This window comes from Zingiber officinale, chromosome 1B (genome assembly GCF_018446385.1).
Source record: "Zingiber officinale cultivar Zhangliang chromosome 1B, Zo_v1.1, whole genome shotgun sequence".
In the NCBI taxonomy this organism is placed as follows: Eukaryota; Viridiplantae; Streptophyta; class Magnoliopsida; order Zingiberales; family Zingiberaceae; genus Zingiber; species Zingiber officinale.
In genome coordinates, this window is record NC_055986.1 from 23,773,364 (window position 1) to 23,795,650 (window position 22,287).

General features: G+C 38.5%; 4 protein-coding genes across 6 annotated transcripts; 1 reads left to right on the forward strand and 3 right to left on the reverse strand.

The window, feature by feature from the left end:
• Positions 1-4,865: 4,865 nt before the first annotated feature.
• Positions 4,866-6,198, reverse strand: LOC122046952 (basic leucine zipper 19-like). 2 transcript variants are annotated; one of them, XM_042608034.1, is made up of 3 exons: positions 5,483-6,198; positions 5,243-5,407; positions 4,866-5,124 (listed from the first exon to the last, which is right to left on the reverse strand). In XM_042608034.1, exons 1-3 carry the CDS (start codon positions 6,012-6,014, stop codon positions 5,099-5,101), a joined length of 723 nt encoding a protein of 240 aa, XP_042463968.1. In that variant the 5' UTR covers positions 6,015-6,198; the 3' UTR covers positions 4,866-5,098. The 2 variants fall into 2 exon arrangements, with proteins under 2 accessions (XP_042463968.1, XP_042463891.1); XM_042607957.1 differs by having other exon boundaries at positions 5,243-6,198.
• Positions 6,199-7,190: 992 nt separating this feature from the next.
• On the reverse strand, positions 7,191-12,597 carry LOC122052960 (grpE protein homolog 2, mitochondrial-like). Its single transcript, XM_042614745.1, has 5 exons — positions 12,365-12,597; positions 10,689-11,147; positions 10,408-10,575; positions 8,533-8,661; positions 7,191-7,480 (listed from the first exon to the last, which is right to left on the reverse strand). Exons 1-5 carry the CDS (start codon positions 12,503-12,505, stop codon positions 7,403-7,405), a joined length of 975 nt encoding a protein of 324 aa, XP_042470679.1. The 5' UTR covers positions 12,506-12,597; the 3' UTR covers positions 7,191-7,402.
• Positions 12,598-13,122: 525 nt separating this feature from the next.
• LOC122052968 (protein DEHYDRATION-INDUCED 19 homolog 2-like) lies at positions 13,123-16,502 on the reverse strand. Its single transcript, XM_042614756.1, has 5 exons — positions 16,319-16,502; positions 16,068-16,213; positions 14,805-14,882; positions 14,334-14,590; positions 13,123-13,527 (listed from the first exon to the last, which is right to left on the reverse strand). The coding sequence occupies exons 1-5, from the start codon at positions 16,389-16,391 to the stop codon at positions 13,419-13,421; spliced, it is 663 nt and encodes a 220-aa protein (XP_042470690.1). The 5' UTR covers positions 16,392-16,502; the 3' UTR covers positions 13,123-13,418.
• Positions 16,503-20,479: 3,977 nt separating this feature from the next.
• LOC122047076 lies at positions 20,480-21,714 on the forward strand. 2 transcript variants are annotated; one of them, XM_042608227.1, is made up of 2 exons: positions 20,480-20,895; positions 20,980-21,714. In XM_042608227.1, exon 2 carries the CDS (start codon positions 20,989-20,991, stop codon positions 21,505-21,507), a length of 519 nt encoding a protein of 172 aa, XP_042464161.1. In that variant the 5' UTR covers positions 20,480-20,895; positions 20,980-20,988; the 3' UTR covers positions 21,508-21,714. The 2 variants fall into 2 exon arrangements, with proteins under 2 accessions (XP_042464161.1, XP_042464083.1); XM_042608149.1 differs by having other exon boundaries at positions 20,486-20,895; positions 20,965-21,713.
• Positions 21,715-22,287: the final 573 nt, after the last annotated feature.

Sequence of the window (22,287 nt, forward strand, 5' to 3'; positions counted from 1 at the left end):
GAGTGTGCAGGAGAAGTCCAGCCAGGTCGACGGGCTGACCAGATGTCTGGCACGAAGTCCAGCTAGGTCGACGGGCTGACCGGATAGCTGGCGAGAAGTCCAAGCGGGTCGACGGGCTGACCGGAAGCTTGGCGAGAAGTCCAGCTAGGTCGACGGGCTGACCGGATGTCTGGCACGAAGTCCAGCTAGGTCGACGGGCTGACCGGACGCTTGGCAAGAAGTCCAGACGGGTCGACGGGCTGACCGGACGTCTGGCAGGTAAGTAAGGTAAGTCACTGGAGGGGAGTGACTGCGAGGACGCGTTCCCGGGAAGGGAACATTAGGCGTCGATCCGGCTTAGATCCATTTCGGATATCTAAGTCGAGATCGTGACTAGATTCCGGTCTCGGAAAGACGGAATCTAAGTCATACTCTTGATGCTAATTTTTATTACTTAGCGTATCTGTAAAAATGTGCTAACAAACTGTGCTGCAGGGTTTATTTGCCTCGGACTAACACTGTTTTGCAGGTAGGGAACAGTGAGGGTCCGGGCGCCCGGAAGTCCGGGCGCCTGGAAGGGATCCAGGCGCCCGGAGGCAAATTTTATCCCCAGGACGACGTTGACACTTGGAGCATGCTGGTTGGGAGTGTTACGTCACATTCCAGGCGCCCGGAAGGGATCCAGGCGCCCGGAGCAGCATATAAAAGAAGCCCCAGGCAGGAGCTTCAACATATCAGTCTTCTGAGAACTCTGAGTCCAATCACTCTGCTGCTCTGCGCTCCAACAACGTTCACAAAGCTCCGACGACTCACTCCGGCTCTCTTTTTAATTCATTGTTTGTCGGTTAGCTTTGTTTTCTTTCTTTTTCATTAGCAATATTTGTACGTAAATTGTAATTATCCGAATTGCTAGTGAATTGCCCAACGAAAGTACTCAAGGAGTACGGGCCTTCGAGTAGGAGTCGTCACAGGCTCCGAACGAAGTAAAAAATCAACAGTGTTCATCTCTTTACTTCCTTACTTTTCCGCTGCGTTTTAACTCGAGATTTTCGAATCGATATTCACCCCCCCTCTATCGAATTCAACGGTCTTACAGCTTTCTCGTCCTCAGGCCTCTGTACTTCCTCGTCTTCGAGTTTTTCGGCATCTCTTAGTGTTCCGGCGATATTTCTGCCAATAGGTTTTCTTCCCTTCGCATCTCTTCACCCTCCCTTGTTTTTGCAATGGCGAGTTCCTCCCAGCCTCCCACCGGCATCCTTGGGCTCTAGTACACCTCTAGTGAGTCCCAATTTGATACCAGTGACGCTGAGAGTTTGACGGTCACATTCGAGTTTCCTCCTGATTATCAAGTCTTTCTTCCCTCTCCTCCCGATCGGCCAAATTCACCGTCGGCCAACTGCATTTGTTTCTTTAGGGATCAATTTACTGTCAGTCTGCGGTTCCCCATTCATCTCTTCTTTCCTGTTGTTTGTAAATACTTTCGCATCTCCCTTCATCAATTTGTGTCGGACTCCTTTCGGCTGTTGTGCGGGGTCATCGTTATTTTCCACCTGCACGGTATTCCTCTCACCCCCCGGATCTTCTACTATTTTGATTATCCAAAATTGTCCGAGTCGGAGACTTTCCTTTTTTAAGCCGGAGTGAGCTTGGTTTTCTATGACAAGATGTCGACCTCCAACAAGCATTGGAGAGAATATTTCTTTTTTGTACGCCTTCTCGAGCGGCTGGACTTCCCGACCCACTTGCAGCTCGAAGTGGCGAATCAGCCTCCCCTGAAATAGTACAAGAGTCGATCAAACTATCTCAACGTCGCTTCCATGCTGGCCGGTTAGAAATATGACATCCATAAATTACTGTTGGAGGGTGTCCTCTACATATTCAGCCTAAGTCTGATCCGCACCCGGCTTCCGTCCAGCCTAAGTATGCAACTTCTTCAATCCTTCTTTTGATTCTAACTGATTTTTCTTCCTCTTTTGCAGTCGAAGTCATGCTACGTTCACGTCTGGCCTGCAAGGTGAAGCTTACGGATGCCGCGATCAATGCAACTACTGTGGGAGAACTGGAGAGTCGCGGCTTGCAGTCGGTCGGCTCATAAGATGAGAGCGAAGCGGCTCCCGTCTTGGCAAGTGGTGGGGCGATTGGTGACTCACAACCTTCTTCCAAACGACTTACGGTCGTTCAAGTTAAGGGGGCTTCGAGCTTAGCCTCCTCAGCCAAGCCACTGATCAGGCGCAAGAAGCGCCGAGCGAAGGCTTCATCACGCTCCGCCACTTCGAGGGTGTGGTCTGTCGAACGGATCGAGACGTCAACCCCCGCTCCTGTCCAAGAGTTCACTTCTCCTGAGTCGTCAGATTGGACTCCCTCCCTATCCGGTTTGTCACAAGGAACCGTATGCACGCCGCCAGTGACCTTCTTGATTGAAACGTTGTATATAGGCCCAGAGCGTTTCTTTCGATCCTTGCTTCAGGGAGAAGAAGATGACACTCATCTTCTGGTAGCGTCGGCTTCTGGCGAAATGATGTAAGAATGCAGCTCAGAAGTCCTTGAAGCTGCATATAGATCCATCTGACAATCGTCTGAACCAACGCTGCGCCGATCCAGAGAGGGTAGTAAGAAAGACTCGACACTTTACCCCGTCGGTATACTGATGCAGCGTGGCTTCATTATCGAACCTATCCAGATGATCGTCTGGATCGATCGATCCGTTGTATGTACCAATCGCCAGCGGAGTATAGTGTCTGGACAGAAGGGCATGTAAGATCTCCTCGGAGAACTATCGATTGATCCGTTCGGGCAATGCGTTGCTTCAGGGCGCCTTGCCTTTTCGTGCATCCCGAACGGAAGCATCATCCGAAGACGATCCCCGCTCTTGATTCGCCTGGGCTATTTCTGAGGGGTTTGGAATAAGGCGCGATGAAAGGGGATCGACGCGGGCGGCGCCTCCCCCTGTGTGTCGGTCGGCCTTCTATTCTACCCCCATACGAAGATTTGCTCCGCTCGGTCTTCCTACCCTGCTCGTCTCCCTGCCGTCGATATTGTAGGTTACGGCGCTTACCGATCAGCTAACGTCTGTTGTTGCTGTTGCTCAATCATCTTTGTCGCTTGAGCTTGAACGAGCATGTTGAACTCTTCCAGGGTGAGTGTCACGGTGGTAAGTCGTCCAACGTCCTCCATCTTCTCGGCTCGGATGCAGGATAAGTTCCCACAGACGACGCCAAATATGATCCTATCTGAAAGTCGATGAGATGGAATGCTGGGGATGTGGCACTCCCGCTGACCGCCTGTAGACTCCGCTCAGACTTGCAACACAAACTACATCAATGCCGAACCAGGGAAGGGGTCCCCGGCGTTGGCCTTCCAACGCTCTAGTCGGTCATTGGCGATGAAGTATAAGGCGAAGCAACAAGAAGACTGTAGCGCAAACAGTGAATATTGCATACCTCCGTCGATGCTTGGACCCCCCTCCCTTTATATAGAGCTCTTGTAGCGTGTGTACACACTTCCCAAGGTGAGCCCGCTTCTCGAAGTTTCCCCCGAAAAGACTTGTCAGTAAAGTGTCCCTGACACAGTACCTTAACGGGATGAGCATATCTCTGAAGTGATAGTGGAAGTTTCCGTAATACGATCTTCTGGCTGTCCATGCCCGATGTCAGTGGCACCAACTCCCAAAAGGATATTGATGGATAGCAGAGAGAGTATGTTACTGGGCCGAGCGGGCTGCCCGCTTGGCCGGGATGCCACTCTCCTTGTGTCCCGTCCACTCGATCGGGACTTCTTTGCATGCGTCCGCGCTGCCAGAACTCCTCTATGCTCTTATTACGTTTGTTATGCCAAAACATCAGTGTGTCAGTACCACGCCCGCTTGGTCGTGGTTCCATTGTGCCAATGTCAAATCTGGCTGCCTTGCCGAGCGGATAGTCGCTCGGCCGAAGTTGAACTCTACCAATGGCGAACTCTGCTGTTTGGCCGAGCGGGGTAGTCACTCGGGCCGGCTTCTGCACCTCGTCTCCTCCTCCGTTCGGTATCCAATAATCCATTGAGTGTCGGTCGTTTGACTTCTCCCCGTGTCGAAGGAGGCAACAGATTGGGGTCTTCTCCCCTGGTCGGGGCATACTCCACCCGACCGGCTGATGCTATCTGTGCGTTGACCGCCTTGAATTTGACCTCCACCGTGACCGCGGGTTAGAGCCCTCATCATTACCGTATCAGTTCAAAAATTCAATCTATTCAGTTTCACCGAATAAAAAATTTCAAAACTGAACCTAAACCGACTTAATTGAATAATAAACTGAATCAAATTTTGAAGGTCAGTCGGTTTAATCATCCCTATTTTCCACCCGTCTTCATAAATAAATCAATTTCAGTTCGATATTCAATTCATTAAATTTTATTTATATTTCTTTAATAAAAAGTTTAAAGTAATTAAGATTATATGGTCTATAAAAAAATAATATAGTAATTTATAAAATTTTACAATCTCAAATTATATATACTAAAATTGCTTTGGTAAATATCTTAGAAGGAGTATTAATATTTTTATATTTAAACTTTTATTTAATACATACTTTGAACAAATAATCAAAAGGAATTTAAAAAGAAAAGTATAGATAACTGGTAGACTGAGTAATTGATTAATAATTAAATGTAAATAATAATTTTTTTAACAAATAATTTTCATATAAAAATAAATCAATTAATCCGATCAAAAATTAAAATAACTGAATTTTAATCAGATTGATGGATTGTTAAAGTCAATCGATCAACTAATCAAATTCTCTGTTTTATTTCAAATTGTTAAACTTTTTCCTCAGTTCAATTTAATCGATTTAATCAATTTTAAATTTTGAAACCAAAATCGATAAATCAATATCCAAATGTCTAACCAAGATACTCGACCCATTGAATTCTTAGAACTTTCTACACCACTTATCGAGTGGGGAGACCCAAAAAACAGGAGTGGGCTATTGTCTTCCATGTCAATTTAGAAGGACAAACAGAGTCGTAAGAATTTATCACTTGTTAGGGCAATAAAATTTAAGCAGTAAAATTTATGCCAAAGTGAGCAAGCAAACTCTCTTTTGCATCAAATATACTAAAACTCGAACCGCCGTAATTCACATCATAGATCCTCCGTCCCGTGAGCTCCTATATAATTAATAAAATATAGGATCAGTAAAACATAATGAAAAATGCATCAATTAATAAAATACCAGTTCAAAAAGTAAGAATTGTATTAGAATGAACAGAGGAAAGGAACTGAAACCTTCGATCCGTGTCAGTGCGGCATTAGATGAGCAGTCAACAGTTCTTGCAGCTCCATTTCCACCACAGTCCGCAAAGTCGTCAGTCCCAGAATTTGAACTCCCCCTGCACTGCACGTTTCCGACATTACGAACACCAGTTTCTCCCACATTCTTGGACTGCGTCCCTGGATAAAGGCAGTAACTCCCGTCATCGCATTGGAAACTGCATGAGTTTAGATTCCAAACGCCAATTGGCATACTTGACCGAGTGATGATGTTAGGAACAAAATCACCACTCCCTTTCACTGGTTTCTGGTAAGGGAAAGACCCAATCTCTCCCTCGATTCTTCCTCTCAGATCCACGAGCAAGCACTTCATCCTCGCGATCTCGGCTTCGAGCGCGGCTTGGCCCTGAAGCCTCTTTATCAGCTGCTGGTTGATCGCCCTGAGATGGGCGATCTCGTCCTCCAGCGACGCGGCATGAGCTTTCTTCTTCTCCCTGTACTTGCGCACCGCCTCTCGATTGCCGCCGGGCCTCCTCTTTGCGGAAGAGCTCTTCTCGGCGGACTCCGCGGTCTCGTCCGCCGACAGCACCTTGGTGTGGATGTGAAAGCAGGTGTGGGTGTGGGCGAGGTCGGGCCCCGGAGGGTTGCAAGTGTGCGTGTGGGTGCATTGATGGTGCTGGCCGTCGTTCAGGAGGTCGTCGAAGAAGCTGCCCATCGAGCAGATGCTCGGAACGACTTCGTCGGAGAGGTCTTTGGAGGCACAGAAATCGGTTTCCCGTTCGTCCATCACCGCGCCACAAAGAGAAAGCTGCGAGATTTGGGAAGCAATCGAGATTGCGAGATTAAGCAACGGCGTGGGAAAACAACAAAACGATAGACGGATTCAGAATACAAGATTGTATTTTTCGAAGGGAAAGGAAAAAAGAAAGATCTCCGACGGTTCCGAATCGAGGGAAGGAGAAGCAGCTCCTCCGGAATTAAAAAGCGACGGCATCTTCGTGGCAGTAACATGACGGCGTTATGACGGCATTCATAGATTGCCTCCATTTGGGCCGTTCGAGTGTCGGATACGGAATCGATGTGGAGCGGTTGATCGAGAATGAACGACGTCTGATTACGATTTGATGGAGCACAGGAAGTGAGATGACGACATTATAGAACGGCAATGTCGCATTTCAGCTTTGTCTTATGTAGCGGGAGTCCGCAGTTTATTTTTGAAAGAAACAAAGGAAAATGTATAGCATAATTTATATAAATAAATAAAATATTAAATTAAATTTTTGATACAGAGTCAAAATTATACATTAAAATTGGGAAAAATAAAGAGGACGTCTCATTTTTAAAATAATTTAGATGGGTTTTATTTTTATTTTTTTTATCAAAACGTGTTTATATATATATATATATATATATAGACTCAACTAACTTATAATATAATATATTATACAATTATAGTAATTATAATTTCATAATTATTACATAGTTATAACAACTATAATTAACTGCTATAACGTCAATATTACATAAATTTTAAGAAATTGTACTTTTGATTTGGAATGAATCATCAAACGCACAAGCACAATATATGAAATCAAAAATCCTTCTTATATCTATATTTGTTATTTGTTATCCAGTATAATTCATAACAACTCAACTACACTTATAATTATAATAACAATTAAATCCTAACTATTACAACTACAAACTAACTGTAACTATTACAATGCAGCCGACTCATTCAAAATTTAATTGAAAAATGTAGACAAATAATAATAAAAAGATAATTGTGTCATCCTATGCGGTGGGACATTTTTTGATAAAAATACTTTAAAAAATGCCCCTTTAACAAATTTTTTTTAAAAAAACGTCAGATTAATTTTTGCCCATTAAAAGCGAATCTGACGTTAGTTTCCGGTAGCCACAAATAGTTAAGAGTGAAGTATCAACCTCATTTATAAATGAATTGAAACTATAACTAAGCCTGATGGCCGCTTGAAGTCATTCCAGTTCAGTTTTACCCAAAACAAATAACAACCAAGAACTAATTTTGAGGTCAGGCAAAAATGATCTGAGGTCGATAAAGATCAACTAATACATTCTCATTGCTTGTAGGCATTCAAGCTTCCAGACTAACATTGAACACAACAAAACACTTGCTTCTCATTCGTCAGAATTTTAGTCCGTCTTCTCAGCTGCTTGAGTTACACCAACTTCGGCTGGACGAATAACTCGATCATGTAGCATATAGCCAGACTGCAAAACAGAAGCAAAATAATGAAACCACTAAAGCTATTCATGCGGGTAATTTGTGCAAAAGCTGAATAAAATGGATGCCAACTAACAATCACAACATACAGTGGTTTAGTTGTGTTTGTATATATTTTAACAGATTTATTATAACTAAGCTTTTATTGTATATAAATTAAAAAAGATGATAAAGGGGAAACTATTCGACGCATGAAGATCTTAGCATAAAATGATTGATCTAATGTTGCATGATCTAATTTACAAAAAGGACCTATATTTGACCCATTGAAAATCTTAGCCTGAAATCATGGAAGAGGTTCGAAACAAAGGACCGACGTTCAGTTTACAGGATAAATTTACTCGAGGGACAGATGAGTATGAACAGTGAAAATGGTAGAGGGAGGGATATCATCCCCTCATTGTTAACGTTCTTCAGAGAAGAACAAGACACAAGGATATGAAGGATACAACAAACTTACTAAAATAATTGCGCTCAATTACAATACATAATAAATAAAAACTTTTGAATTTATGCATGTGCAACAAGCGGCTGCATTAGGCCTAACAATATTCTTATCTTGTATGTCAGAAAATTTTTTATTTAACTCCCAAGTTACCCATAAAATAAAGGATTCAATTTGTTCAACTATGGAAAATACTACTGGAGATATACCTAGTTGCTCCTTAATAATACCATATTTTTTTTTCCCAACAATCACATGTCCATCTTAACATGCTCGTCTCTGCTACAGAATTTTTTTTGTCCGTGTCGTTTCCTAACTAATAATCTAACCCATTAAGTATGATGGCTCTACATAAAGCAAAAAACAAAAAATGTGCTAAAGTTTAGCATCATAAATAACTACAAAGAGACACTACCATATAAGAGGGTGCAAGATACACAAAACAAAGGGATAAAAGATGAGATATAGAAAGTTCAAGATCCAGTTAATGTAATTTCCACATAGGAGACAATCAGATTATTTCTTGGTTACAGACGATAGTGTCAATTTATGATATAGGGAACGAAAATGAATCTACACAATGTCGTTTCTTACCTTCACAACCACAGCAACTGTGCCAGGTTGTTTGGAAGAATCTGGTAACTGGAAAACTGCAAGATGCCTGTGTGGATCAAACTGTTCGTTCAAAGGATTAAACTTCTCCACTCCATATTTCCTGAACACCTAATTCCATCAAAGCATTCCATTTATAAACAAACAATAATTAATATACAAAGAATACCATCTTGGAAATGGCAGGGACCAACAGAAATGAATCAAGAAGGCGCTAGCTATATCTAGATAAACACTTTCAAAGCAAGGGGCATGTGGAAAACACTTTGTTCAATCTCAAAACATTGTTGATAAGAAAAAATAAAATTTAAAAAATATATAGAATTAAAATTTACAATAAAAATATAGCTCAAGAAGTAGTAGACATACTTCTTCAAATAGATGAATAAGTCAAATATGAAAGTAAAAAAAATGTCCTGATAGAAACGCCAACAAGCATATCAAACTGTATGGAAGATGCAACATCTAATTAGCTAAAAGATAATACTTTATTCGTTGGAATATAAACTTTTAAGAGATTGATGGAGAATTCTTATATATGTATGTGTGTGTTTAAGTTTCTTCTACTTCTTGCACATTCCAGTTCAATAGATTCAGAACTATAAAATCAATTGGACATCCTAACTATTTAGTATAATTTTAACCTAATTTCCCTCCTTTTATCAATAGATTTACGTCTAACTACTATTGGATATTAGGATCTATTATCACTTTTGTAGCAAAAGGTGATTACTCTCACCCCAAGCGTCCTTCATCTTAGGTTATGTAAAGGGAGATAAATCACGGGGTCAACTTATAGCCGACCGCAAAGTTGGCTAGGGGGTGGGAGGGGTTTTTTCCCCAAGGGCAGGTGCCCACCAGGAATTGATCTTTTGCCCCATTATATATACACGCACATATATAAGAAGGTACTATTAATGATGTGTCAAATTAATAAAGTTTTAACAACAAACATAGGCCAGTCAACCTAGTGACAAAATTATTGTGACCAAAACTTTTAATGACAATTATTTTTTGTTAACCTTTTTGCAATGCATGACCAAAAAAAGGAATCAGAATATACTATTTTTAGTTCAATGTTCACTAAAATGACACCTACAACGCAAGCATGACAACTAGGAACAGCAAGAAAAGGAAAATCAAACACCGTTCTATGTAGAAGAATCTAAAAGCAACTTCAAGAGAAATGCTTCATCCAAATGCTCATAGGATTATAAATGATAGGATATGATCCTCAGGAATGCACGTATTAAAGGCATTTCACTGGTAAAACCATCTACATGTCAGTCTTGTGCCATGATTGAATTGTTATGAATTTTACTCCATATTTTATTTTTGAAAAGCAGGAAAGCTAGACATAACTAACTATCCGCATCAGCACAATAATCCACAAATCTACTAGCAGAAGTATTCTACAACCCCAAAACATTCACATGTCAGCACAATAATACTGTCACCTATTTTTGTAACAGAAACCACTTTCAAATGCAGCTTTTAAAGGAGATATCATCCCAACACTACCACCATAACAAAGAAATATTCTTGGGATCTAGTCATGCCAAATGCCTGCATAACAATCATCTCACATCACATCAATACATGATTGTCAAAGAAATATCTCAAAAATGCAATTCCTTAAAAGCCCTTTGTACTTTCTTAGTAAATACTATGATGTTGTTTTATCAATTGCACGAACAAGGTTGCTTTTTCATCATATTATAGTTTAAGTTTTGAAATTCAACAGATTCACCATTAATTAATACAATACAAAACCCTTACAGAGATCCATTATAAGTAAAAAAAGAATCAAAAAATAAATTTGAACTAGAGTTAGTAGGGTTCAGAAATTATGTTTACCTCTGCAAGTTGTTTATTCGTCATTTCAACACCCTCGAGCAAGGTCTTTATGAGTGGTACAGCTCCAATGGAATCTTTGGATTCATCTATCTTCGAGAAGCTATCCTTGCCAACAGATGAAGCTCTTTCAAGATTGTCAGCAACATCTAGTAGGCCCTTAGCAAAACTCTGCAAACAATTGAACCAAAACAGACATATTCCTCCGTATTCACCGAAGAAACTGACACAATGCAGCAAAAGAAGGAGAATAAGTAAATAAAAAAGAAAAACACAAATTATACCTGTATTGCGAACTTTTTTGAGTTTTCTGCCTCACGCTTTGTCCTGTCAATAACATTTTCCATTTCAGCATAACTACGAAGAACTTTATCTTGCATTTTTTCAATCTCCTTTTGTTTCAATTTCAGTAACTCTTCCTTCTCTGCTACAAGATTGACTAGATCATCAAACGATAGGTCTTTCTCTTCCTCTGAATCAGAAAATTCAGTTCTTTTTGTAGTCTTTCTTTTATCAGACTGAGAGTTGGAGCCTTTAGATTCCAAATTAACATCAGCTTCATGTGACTTCTCGGAACTAGTAGCGTCACCACTTTTGTTGTCAGACTCAGTGTTACTTACACCAGATTGGTTTGCCTCCTTTTCAGGCTCAGGTGACGAGGAAGATGTAAACACAAAACGTTGAGAAATAGCAGATAATAAAGATGGATGTCTTAATGACTGGTGCATGTGGGAAGTGGAGCACTGACAATAACAAAAAAAAAAACATGAGATGGAAGATTCAACAATCCATATTATTGCAACTTAAGTCAGTAAAGGAATGCATACAAGATGACTTATAACACTGGTTACAGAGATAAAACTATAGTAGATACCACACCAATCTCAACTATAAGCTCATAGAATAACCTCATATGAACTAAGTACTTGAAAGCATCTAAACCATACAACAAGACATGAGGCCCAGCTGTTCTAGAGCTGATTACATGGAACGTATCTCACAATTGAAATACCTGATTCCAAAAAAAGGAAAACACTCTACCACTAATGTCAACTTTAAAACTTGGCTAAGAAAGAAGTCTGCGTGGCATCATTATTGTGTGGAGTTCAGGGCAAAAATAAATTGATGCCTGGAACATATCTTGCAATTGAAATACCTAATTCCAGAAAAGGAAAACACTCTACCGCTAATCTCAACTTTAAAACTTGGCTAAGAAAGAAGTCTGTGTGGCATCATCATTGTTTGGAGTTCAGGACTAAAACAAATTGATGCCTGGCTACCTCACATTACTTGCAACATCTGAACATTTGTCAGAAAACTAGGAGGATTTTGTATGGTTATAATGTTAGGGGCCGTTTCCATGGTCAACATAAATGTACAGAAGAATGTTTTAAGTTTTGTCAATGTCAAGCAAGCACAAAAAGTGACTAAGGCTCTAGTGAAGTTGGCATGCTCCAACATGGTGTTAAAATCCAGTGTTGATTCAGAGTGTTTTAGTTTAATCATCCTCGATGATACCAGAATCAAGAGGTGCCCACATCATAAGATTAACGATAAGCTGGCATAAATCCTGAAAACATCCAGACCAAGATAAGTATCATGGTGAAGGAAAAAACGAATCCGAAACTAGCTCCAAAATAAACATATTTAGCCTCCTGATCCGTAGGATAACTACATGAACTTATTAAGAACTTAAAACAAGAAGGAAAATCCAAGATTTAAATGCATACATGTTGCGGTAACCTGCGTAGAAAATGAATCGAATAAACAAACACAAGTAAAGAACGTAAGGAGAACATAGCTATATGTAATCTGAGGGGTTAAAACAAGGACTAATTGAAACCATTCTAATAGCGAAGAAAGACAGAAATAGACTATAAAATGTACAGGAACTAAATATTGGAACTCAAATTTACTATTTAAGAACCAAAACAAACAAAAAATTAAGAATCAATCGCACTCTGATCAAAGTGCTCGCGAAAGCGGGCTGCTCAAAGGATTGGAAGCCGTTGCCGACCGGAAGCTGACGAGAAGAAGAGGCTGATAGCAAGCGGTTGGCAATTCTCCTACTTGCCATCCGAGACAAAACCCTAGCAGCCATCGTCTTCGATCAATCGAGACAACAAAAGCAGTGGGGGCGAAAGAGCAAACGAGGGATTCGAGTAGAAGAAACCAGAGCGTCGTGTAAAAGGATATTTCTGTTAGTTCACCATTATATCCTCATCAATCGGGTGCAATTTCGAAGGAGGCTCCCACGGAGACAAGGGTAAATTCGTCTTCACGAGGGTTTAGGGTTTTCACTTGGGCCAAGGCCAAGCTATCCATGGTTGGAATTGTCCGCTGTCGGTTTCAAAAAGTTGTATAAAGACTAATTTTATCTATTAAAATATTTCAAAATTTATTTAAGAAGGAATTTATAATTAGTATAGATTATGTAAAAATAGTAACATTTTAAAATTTATTTGAAAATTCTTGAAAGCTTATGTTAAATTTTTATTATTTTAAAAGATAGAAAAACAGTTTAAAAAATTGATATCTACGTATTAAAATTAATTAGTCATTCAAGACTTCTAAAATTATATATATATATATATATATATATATATATATATATAATTATTGGAGAGATTCGAACGAGGAAGATCGACAATAACAACCTAGGGAAGAAAAACAACAGACTACAAGCAACCAAGACACTAACAAAGCGATACATACATGTACATCAACCCATCAAACTATTTATTTTAAATAGATAGCAATAAATACTTCAACAATTTATTAGAATCTCCAAAGGATCCCACTAAAAGGAAGATATTAAAAGGTCCACAATACACTCCCAATTCCATGCTCCAGTCTCATGTACAACCTTGTAGAAGCACCCACCCTATGTATCACTCCATGCATCCAGTACCTTGTTCAATTTTGACATACGCTTTGCGACCACCTAAGGATGTCCAGATTGTTTATCTTGAAACGCAGCTGAAGGCTGATGCCACCATGGCTGTTGCTCAACATCATGCGTCGTCATCAAATATCGTGGAGAGCACTAGCTGCCTCACAAACTCACTCCTCAGAATACTCTCCTCTAGGTTTTTGTCCGAGTAAGATGGAGCAGGCACAGCGCTGTAAAGCAAAGCTTACACATGTTAGAGAGAGGATTTGATTGAACTGTCACTCCTAGAACAAATTATTATTAGCTTAATGCTTCCAGTGAGGTTTTATGCTGCTTCAGCAGGTGGCACCAAGCACATGTCGTTAATCACTAAATGTACCAACCATGACCCAATTTTTTTTTAAAAAAAAAAAATCACAGCTACCAAAAATCTGTCCTATAACTAGGCATAATAATTTAGCTCGATATCCATTACCTCCAAAAGCATTAGCAGGTAGTTTATCAAAGGAACAAAAGATACAATCATAACCCGACAAACTACCAAGACAATCCAGTGACAAAAGGGATCACTAACTAAAAGCAAAAAAAAATAATCAACTTAAATGTCAATGGACCAACTAAATTCACCTCATTGCATATAAATGGCAAAAATGTGTTTCTTGATAATCCAGACAATACTAAGAACAATGTACAATGAACGTAAACTAAACTATAAAAGGGAAGAGCTCACATAGCATCAAGTTAAATTATGGTGCTAACAATTTAATATATCGATCTCAGAATTTATGCCAAGAGACTAAAGAAAAATTAACTCAAGTGTTCACATGGCCAACACTTCCAGCGTGACTTCAGTACAAAAGAAATCTGGAAACCATATGGAACAGCAGTGCCAATTTCTTAGTGGGAGCACAAAAGAATTAATTGAAGAAACAATAATATATATATATATATATATTAAAATGTCATAAGATTTGACCAAATGGCGTACCAGAAACCTTGGGGGATTTATTTAGTTCATGCTGTCATTATATCATACCTTTCCACCAATTTCTCATCTGAAACTTTGCCAGCAAAAGTTTCTTCAGCCAAGGTTTCAGGTTGTCCATCTGATGTATCTACTGCATGAAAATTAAAAATGAATGATGACAACAATGGATCGGGTGCAGAATTGGAGGTAACAAAAGAGCCCCCCAAAAGTGACTGAAGGTTGTCTTCATGTAAATCTTTTCTTAGCAGAGAATGAGTAGAGTGTGATCCTGAGGAAACTTTGCGTAATCTCCTCCTGCGCTGTATGTTAATTCTTGTTAAAGAATCCAATCAACTTAGTCATACTTGTAAAACAGCCATTTACGAAAAATAAATGACATGTGGTTGTTTAAAGTTAAAATAGTTAATTCAATTTCCAAAGTGAGCTTTTAGTCATAGAGAAGCACACAATATCCACAAAGAGTATAATAAAAAAAGTTGATAGATATAGGCAGCTCAGAAAAAGGAAAAGAAAGGATATCTTAAAAATACTCGCATGTTCAGTTGTTGTGTGAGCAACCATATCTGTCCCAACTCTAGCTGCACAAACAGGGCAAACCTACAAACACAAAACACAATATGTAAGCAACAACATATAGGAATCAAAGCAAAAGCACATATAGGAATCAAAGCAAAAGCCACAACATATAAGTGAAATAACAACTCAATTTTGATTGCAATGGAGGCTCTCACAAACAGTAAGCAACTTACTCATACCGCGTTGAAAGGAAAGGATTACAAAAAGAAAGTGTGTGAACTCTCAGTAGGAATAGTGTGTATATAGTTAATGTTGTTAAATACAAAAACACAAATTTATTATAGTTGCATTTGCACAATACCCAAGCTATGACTGCGTGAAGATGAAAATTGGTTAGGAACACAGGTGCAGAGCAAGAACAAATCTTTTCAAAGACATGCAAGATAACCAGTTGGGTGGCTAGATAAGAAACAACAATCTTGTAATTTACTGAATGCAAGTTTGTCAAGCATGTATTACAATATAGTGGTCCAACTGACTCCCTAACTACAATTTACTGAATAATTACAGTTTCAAAAACATAAAAGAAAATAGAAAGTATATTTAAGCAGAGTCAACTATCAGCCCATTCGACAATTAACATGAACAATAAATGTCGACTCAAACATGTAAAAACTCATGGGCAGCTAAAGTCATTCTGGCATGTGTAGCCTCGTGCTAATAAAGTTAGAAGTATAAAAATTATCCAAACTGAAGAACACCAATCCTAAGGAAATTACTGGGAGCCAAGAGTGCTGTTAACACCATCAATATGCTAGGGGAACGAGATAAATCAGAAGACAGACATAAAGACAGCTTTTTTTGAACTTTCAGTAGCCACTAATGGACTATGAAATGGCTTCCAAAACCTTCTTGGCATATTCTCTCCGGCAACAATGAAGATCGCACTTGCAAAGATATACATGAACAACAATGAAGATTGCACTTGCAAAGATATACATAAACAACGCTATTTTTTTTTTTTCTTTTGTACCATATACATCCAATCTTTTCAATAAGACAATTTTTCATTCAATTAAAAGGGGAAAATTAGAAACGTCTTCTAAGGATACAACCGATAATAGCGATGTCACCGAAAATCGAATAAGAAAACCTCAAAAACAAAGGGGGAAAGGATACAAGGGAACTAATCATCACGCCAAAAATAAGGAAAAATAACCTAGTAAATTCCAAAAGTTTAAGAGACGCAACAAGCCAGTTCCATACCCCATTGTTAGCCTCGACCGGATGCTCGTCGTCGATGTGAAAGCAAAGCCCCACAATATCGAAATCCTCGCCGCAGAACGGACAAGCGAACTCCGCCCGGGACTCGTCTTCCCCTCCTTCCATCTCATCCGACCCAAAGCGCGCATCTACCGTATCACAAAACAGCCGAATCCGAATCCTTAAAACACCGAATCAACGAGAAAAGTGAAAGCGAAAAAAACTATAAAACCACAGGGCACCGAACCCCCCACCATATCGCGATTGCAGAGCCGATTGACGCCGCTTGGAGGAAGCAAGGAAGCGGCTCCACGAATCGGTCTCCATCAGCCCGTTGGACGATCGGGGCCGGGAAGAAACCCTATAAACCAGAAGAGGAGGCGACGGGGGTTAGTTTGGGTTCGGATGGAAGGAAACAAGAGGAGAGCAGAGATGGAGACGCGTCTTTTCAAGGGAAAGGAGACTGAACGGAGGTAACGGTCTACGTGTCGCGTGTTTAATGGTGAAGAGAATGGAACGGTGACGGCATAATTTGGGGAATCAACACTTTAGAGTGGTGACTGTAACTGAGCTGGTAGCTTGCGGCGACGGAGACGCCTCCGGTCAATGCAAAATTTGCAACGTTCAATCAGTATTTTACTTGCAGTGGAAGTGGAGACCAAATATTTATACAAATTTTTTTTTTCTAAATGAGATCCTAATTAAGGAATGCAGAACTTCTGGATGATTTCTTGTGGGTATTTTTTTTAATTTATTCAGATGGTTTATCCTAAATTTGTTAGGACCAGATCGATTATCTTAAATTCATATTTTAAAATTTTAAATTCATCAATCAATTTTATCTAATGGACCTTATTAACTTTGAATTTTTTAATTAAAATCAATATATTTCTATAAGAATATATCTACGTACATATTATATCCGGATATAGAATATATCTATGTCATTATAATCAGATTCAGTATCAACGTTACAAAACTTAGCATAGATGATATCTACTTAAAAACATCCACATCAATTTTTTTTATTATTATATTTAAAATTTAAAATAAATAATTCACTTTATTAAATTTAAATAATTATTTTTCACTACACACTACATTAAATATTTTAAAATTTTCTTCAAAGGAGAGATTAAAAAAATATATTATTTTATTTTTAGATAGAAATTTCATTTCTTAAATTTTAAAAATTATTATCCATCGAATCTAAATTTAAGGAATAAATAAAATAATTTTTAGTTATCTTATCTAAATTTTAAAATAAATTTTTTTAACTAAAGTAGTTGATATGGATGCTCACCACTAATAAATTTCTAATCCTTCTTTTTTGAATATGCGTAAATCCATTTTTAGATTAGATAATTTTAAATATTTTAAAATTAAAATTAATACACTTCTATACGCCCATGTCTTTCCATCTAAATTCGTCAGCGTAAAATTTTTTAAACAGATTGAGAAAATTTAAAACATAGAAAAAAAAAAATTTTGAACGTCTAACGAAATACACATTTTTAGAATTTTGAAACTTGGACGTGTGAAATAAATAATGCCGAATCTTGCTCATCCGGTTGAGTAAAATATAGTTCAAGGTTCAATATCAAAGGAACAAAAAAATAAAATATGAATTATTTATTTTGAGTTTTTGTCACTTGATACGGAGAATATCAGAAGCCTTCACGTAGGCCTTGAGGGTCACTCATCTAACTGAGGTGGAGGTTAAAATCTAAATGGATCACCTCGATCAGATTATTTAAATATAAAAGATGGTCTTTCAGCCGGTCGAATTATCCCAACTTCAAGGAGCTGACCAAATACCTTCGGTCTATTAGATCATCTCAACTTTAGTGACTTAACTCCCCCAATTTAGTATCTCGCTCAGTTAGTTCAAATACTTTCAATTGTTCAATTTATCCTTGACTATAGGGGCTTAGCCACCCCAATTCAGTGTCTCGCTCAGTAACTCCAAATACATTCAATCGATCGGATTGTTCCGACTTCAAGGTCTAATATCATCCAATTCAATGTCTCAATCAATCAGTCCAAATACCTTCAACCGATGGGATTATCCTGACTCTAGAGACAAAACTCTCCCAATTCAATGTCTCGCTTAGTTAGTTCAGATACATTAGCTAGTTGAATTTTCCTTACTCTATGAGCTCAGCTCCTCTCAACTCATTAAAGGTATATAGATCATCTCCCCCTACTAATTATTCCGTTCAATCAGATCAAATCGTGGGGGTTCTACTCCCCTCCGTTATACTTAACATTATTGATCCAACTTAGCCCTTCTTAAACGGGTCAAACCCTTAAAACTCACAATAGGCTCTATGCTTCATGAGTTAATACTCTCATACATACAACATGTGAAATGTCAAAGCCCGTGCAACAATATAATTATATTGATATAGAATATGAGCAATGTGATATTTTTGCATCATGATATGAATTTTAATTAATAAAAGACAGAATGTTACTCCAATAAAATTTAAGAAGGAGTTGTCCTACAAGTACGGGTACATGTATATTGTTTTTTACATACGTGCACTCTCATTTTCATCACTATTCATCTCTTCGTTTTCTCCATTAATATGAGCATCGGAATGACTATGTCAAAATACTCCTGGTCATCCTCCTAACATTCGTTTTTCCTCTCTTTGTCATAATGGGTGTTGTGGACCGAAATCTTTTTCCAATCAACTTACAAGCTAGTTCACCGATGGTTCACGATTTCAGTCAAGATGATCGCCTTTGCTGCAAATTGCACCAAAATATGTGATTGGGATAAATTCCACAATAAACTTTTGCCACGTGCAGTGCATGTGTGTTTTTTTTGTCATAAACACCCTTAAAATAGTTGTGACAACGAACGCCACTTAAAAGTAACACGTTAAATCTGGCAACTATAAATTGATTCACAGTACGTTTACAAGGATTTCTTTAAGGATATATTTAATTTAAGTTATCACGTATAATCTATCAAAGTTATAGGAAATAAAATATAATCAAATATTATTTGGTTCAACCTAGATAATGCAATAAAAATTTATTTGTTTAAAAATTTTAATGAATAACCTAATTTAATATTTTACTATATTACTCTTACAAAATCAACTATATATTATTATTTAAACTCTACGTTTTTTTTTTTCTTTTTCATGGTTTTTTTTATTTTTATGGGTTTTTTTTTTTAAAAAATTAATCTTTACGTTTTTTCTATTTTTATTATTTACGTTTATTTTTATTTTTTGTATATTTTAAAATTGTTTACATTTTTTATTATTTTTACGTTTTGTTTTATTTTTTCTAATTTTCTACTTTTAATGTTTTTTTCCCATTTTTATTATTATTTTTTTATGCTTTTCTATTTTTTTAAATTTTTAAAATTTTAAAAAATAATGGGTTTTTACATTTTTAAATTTTTTAAAGTTTTTATTTTATTTTTTTTATTTTTTATTTTTGTCTTTATATTTTCCTTTTTATCATAATTTTTCTCTTATTCGAGGGTATTTTGGATAAAAAAATTTCGTTAACCCTGAAATCAAGAAAAATCTCAATTTTTCGAGGTTTTACGATTCAGGGCTGCATGCCCCTTTTGCTGACGTGTCGGGCATGAAACATTACTCGGGAATCATCGATTACCTAAATCAAACAGATTTTTGTTGATAATCTTAGATGAATAATCAAGATCATCAAAAATCACCTCCAACCAAATGGACCCTACTTTCTTTAGCCCTGGTCGAGATTATCAACAATCGAAGCCCTTTGTAGTTTTTATTGGCTTCTAATAAGTGAAGGATTCCAAATTAAAAAACTATAACAAAAATAAATAATAAAAATAGATAGGTCAGAAGATGAAAATTAGGCAAATCTTGGTATCTATATTTCCAAAGGCAAGTAGTCCAAATTTTATACTGTTGTTTGGACTGCCTAAAGGAGGGTAATTAATTGGATACTTATCCATTTGTTATTCCCCATGAGAATGTTAATTGCTATCCTATTATCCATGCTCAATTTACTTCGAAAGATAAATGAAATATGAATCATCACTAAGAACAAAAAAAAAAAAAAAAGTCTCACAGTTCTTTGTTTGGAGTAAATTGGACATTCATCTTTGTTTCCTGCAAAGAGTGTAATGGACAAGACAACAGGAGAAGCTGCAGAAAGGATAGAATTAAGATTTAAAAAAAAAACAAGAATGTCAAATGCAATCTACGAGGTGGCCCACCATATCTATCACGTAGCATGTTCCAACGAAACCAACCCGAGTCACGACAGCACCGACTTTCTCCACTTCCTAAAATGGGAAGGCATTTCAAAGGTCACGTATTTCTGCTATCTCCCCCATTTTCACCGAGTAGTGGACCCGATAGAGCGCCGCCCTCGCTTCGCTTGTTTCCGCGTCTCCGATGCAAGAGCTGCGTAGGGGAGTGACGGCACGCGTACAAGGAAAATTCCTTTATTTGTAAGGAAAAGAAAAGGCGCTTTAATTTCTCTCCCGTCGCTCGCATATCACAGTTCCGCTTTCACTTTCCCGGTCGATTCCACTCGCTTCGGTTGCTTTTGCAGGAGAATTTTGGTGGCTTCTGTGGCCTTCTCCTCTGGAAAAACTCGATCGTCGTGCCTCAGCGGTAAGGCCACTGTTTGCATTTGAAAGATTCCTCTTTGATTTTGCGTGATCGAGCTCGTCCCTTCCATCTGATGCTTCTGTTCTTGGATCTATCGTATCCGGTTTTGTTTCGTTCAGTCATTCGAGCGGGGTGATGAAAAACAGGATTTTGATTGGTTTTAGTTAGCCGCGCTGGTGTTGGAGAATCTCGATCTTCAGAGGGTGAGTTATTTTTGATACTAGTCATCTTCTCCTGGATCAGAATTCAGAAACAAACGCTTGATCTTTTAGGTCGTCGACTTTCAGATTTGGGGGATGGATGCGGTCGTTGCCGTTGCTCGTAAGCGACATCAGTGCATGTGGAGGCGCAAGTCAGGGATCACGGATCATCTTGGCTCTTTCTCGCCTTCGTCTAACTCCATGACCAGGAAGAATATGTCTGTCACAGTTGGTGGCCGCTCGGAAGCCAAAACTGCTTCCACTACGCCGCAAACGCCAAAGAGAGGCGGGAAGAGCAGAGCGATTTGGATAAAACGCAAAGCTGCTCCTTTCTCCGAGCTTTGGGCTGGACCTGCCTACGCAATCTCGCCTCCGCCGAGCTCTTTGCCGATTCCTAACTTCTCCCTCGGAGAGAGGCGCAGTTCCAGCTTTACTCTTCAACCTCTGTTGAAATCAGCTCCTAGAGAGTCGACGTCCTCTGTCAGCGGCTTCCCTTCTTGTCACAACGACGCTGCTACGGAGAACTTGAGAAGGATTCTCAACTTGGATATTGTCGATGACCAAAAGGAATTATGCAGAGCTGAAGAAGTTTTGACTTGTTGCGGTGGTGCTTAATGGCTCTAAGGGTGGACTGGACCGTCTTTGTATGCATCGATTTTCATATGGGCGAATAAATCTATTGGAGTATGCAATGTCGAGATTAGTGTGAGTTATCTAAATTTTGACCTTTATATAATTTTGATGAGTATGTAAATATCTTAATAGGCTGATAAAGGCAGGCCCAAAAAGCGGGTCAAAATTAGGGAGGTAAATAAATTAAATGGTTCAGAGCTCAATTGGTTTAAAACTCATTTGAGTCCGTTTATTTAATTTATCGAGTCGAGCTCAAGTAATATTTTAAGTTTTATAGTTTTATTGGGCCAAGCTCAAGCTTAAAAATATTTAACTCGTGAGTTCACGAACATATTCATTTATTTGCTCGTGAGCTCAGGCTTGAGTTCGGTTCATTTAAAGGGTCCGAGTTTGGCTCGTTTAAAGGGATCGAGAACATGTTCGTTTATAGACTCGTGAACTCGGACTTGAGCTCGGCTCATTTAAAGGGCTCGAGAACATGTTCGTTTATAAGCTTATAAATTCGGGCTCGAACTCAACTCGATTAAAGAGCTCACGAGCATGTTCAATGGTGTGTTGAGTTTTGATGTTTAATGTAGTAGTTTGGGATGTTTAATAATGTATTGAGTTTATATTATTTTAGTTGTTAGGTTTGTTGAATATTTATTCAAATGAGTTTTCGAACTCGCTTAACGAGCCTGCAAAATGAGCCTTAAAACGAGCCCAAAAACAAGCTCTAAAACAAGCTTGAGCTCGCTTAATAAGTTAGGTTCGTTAACTATG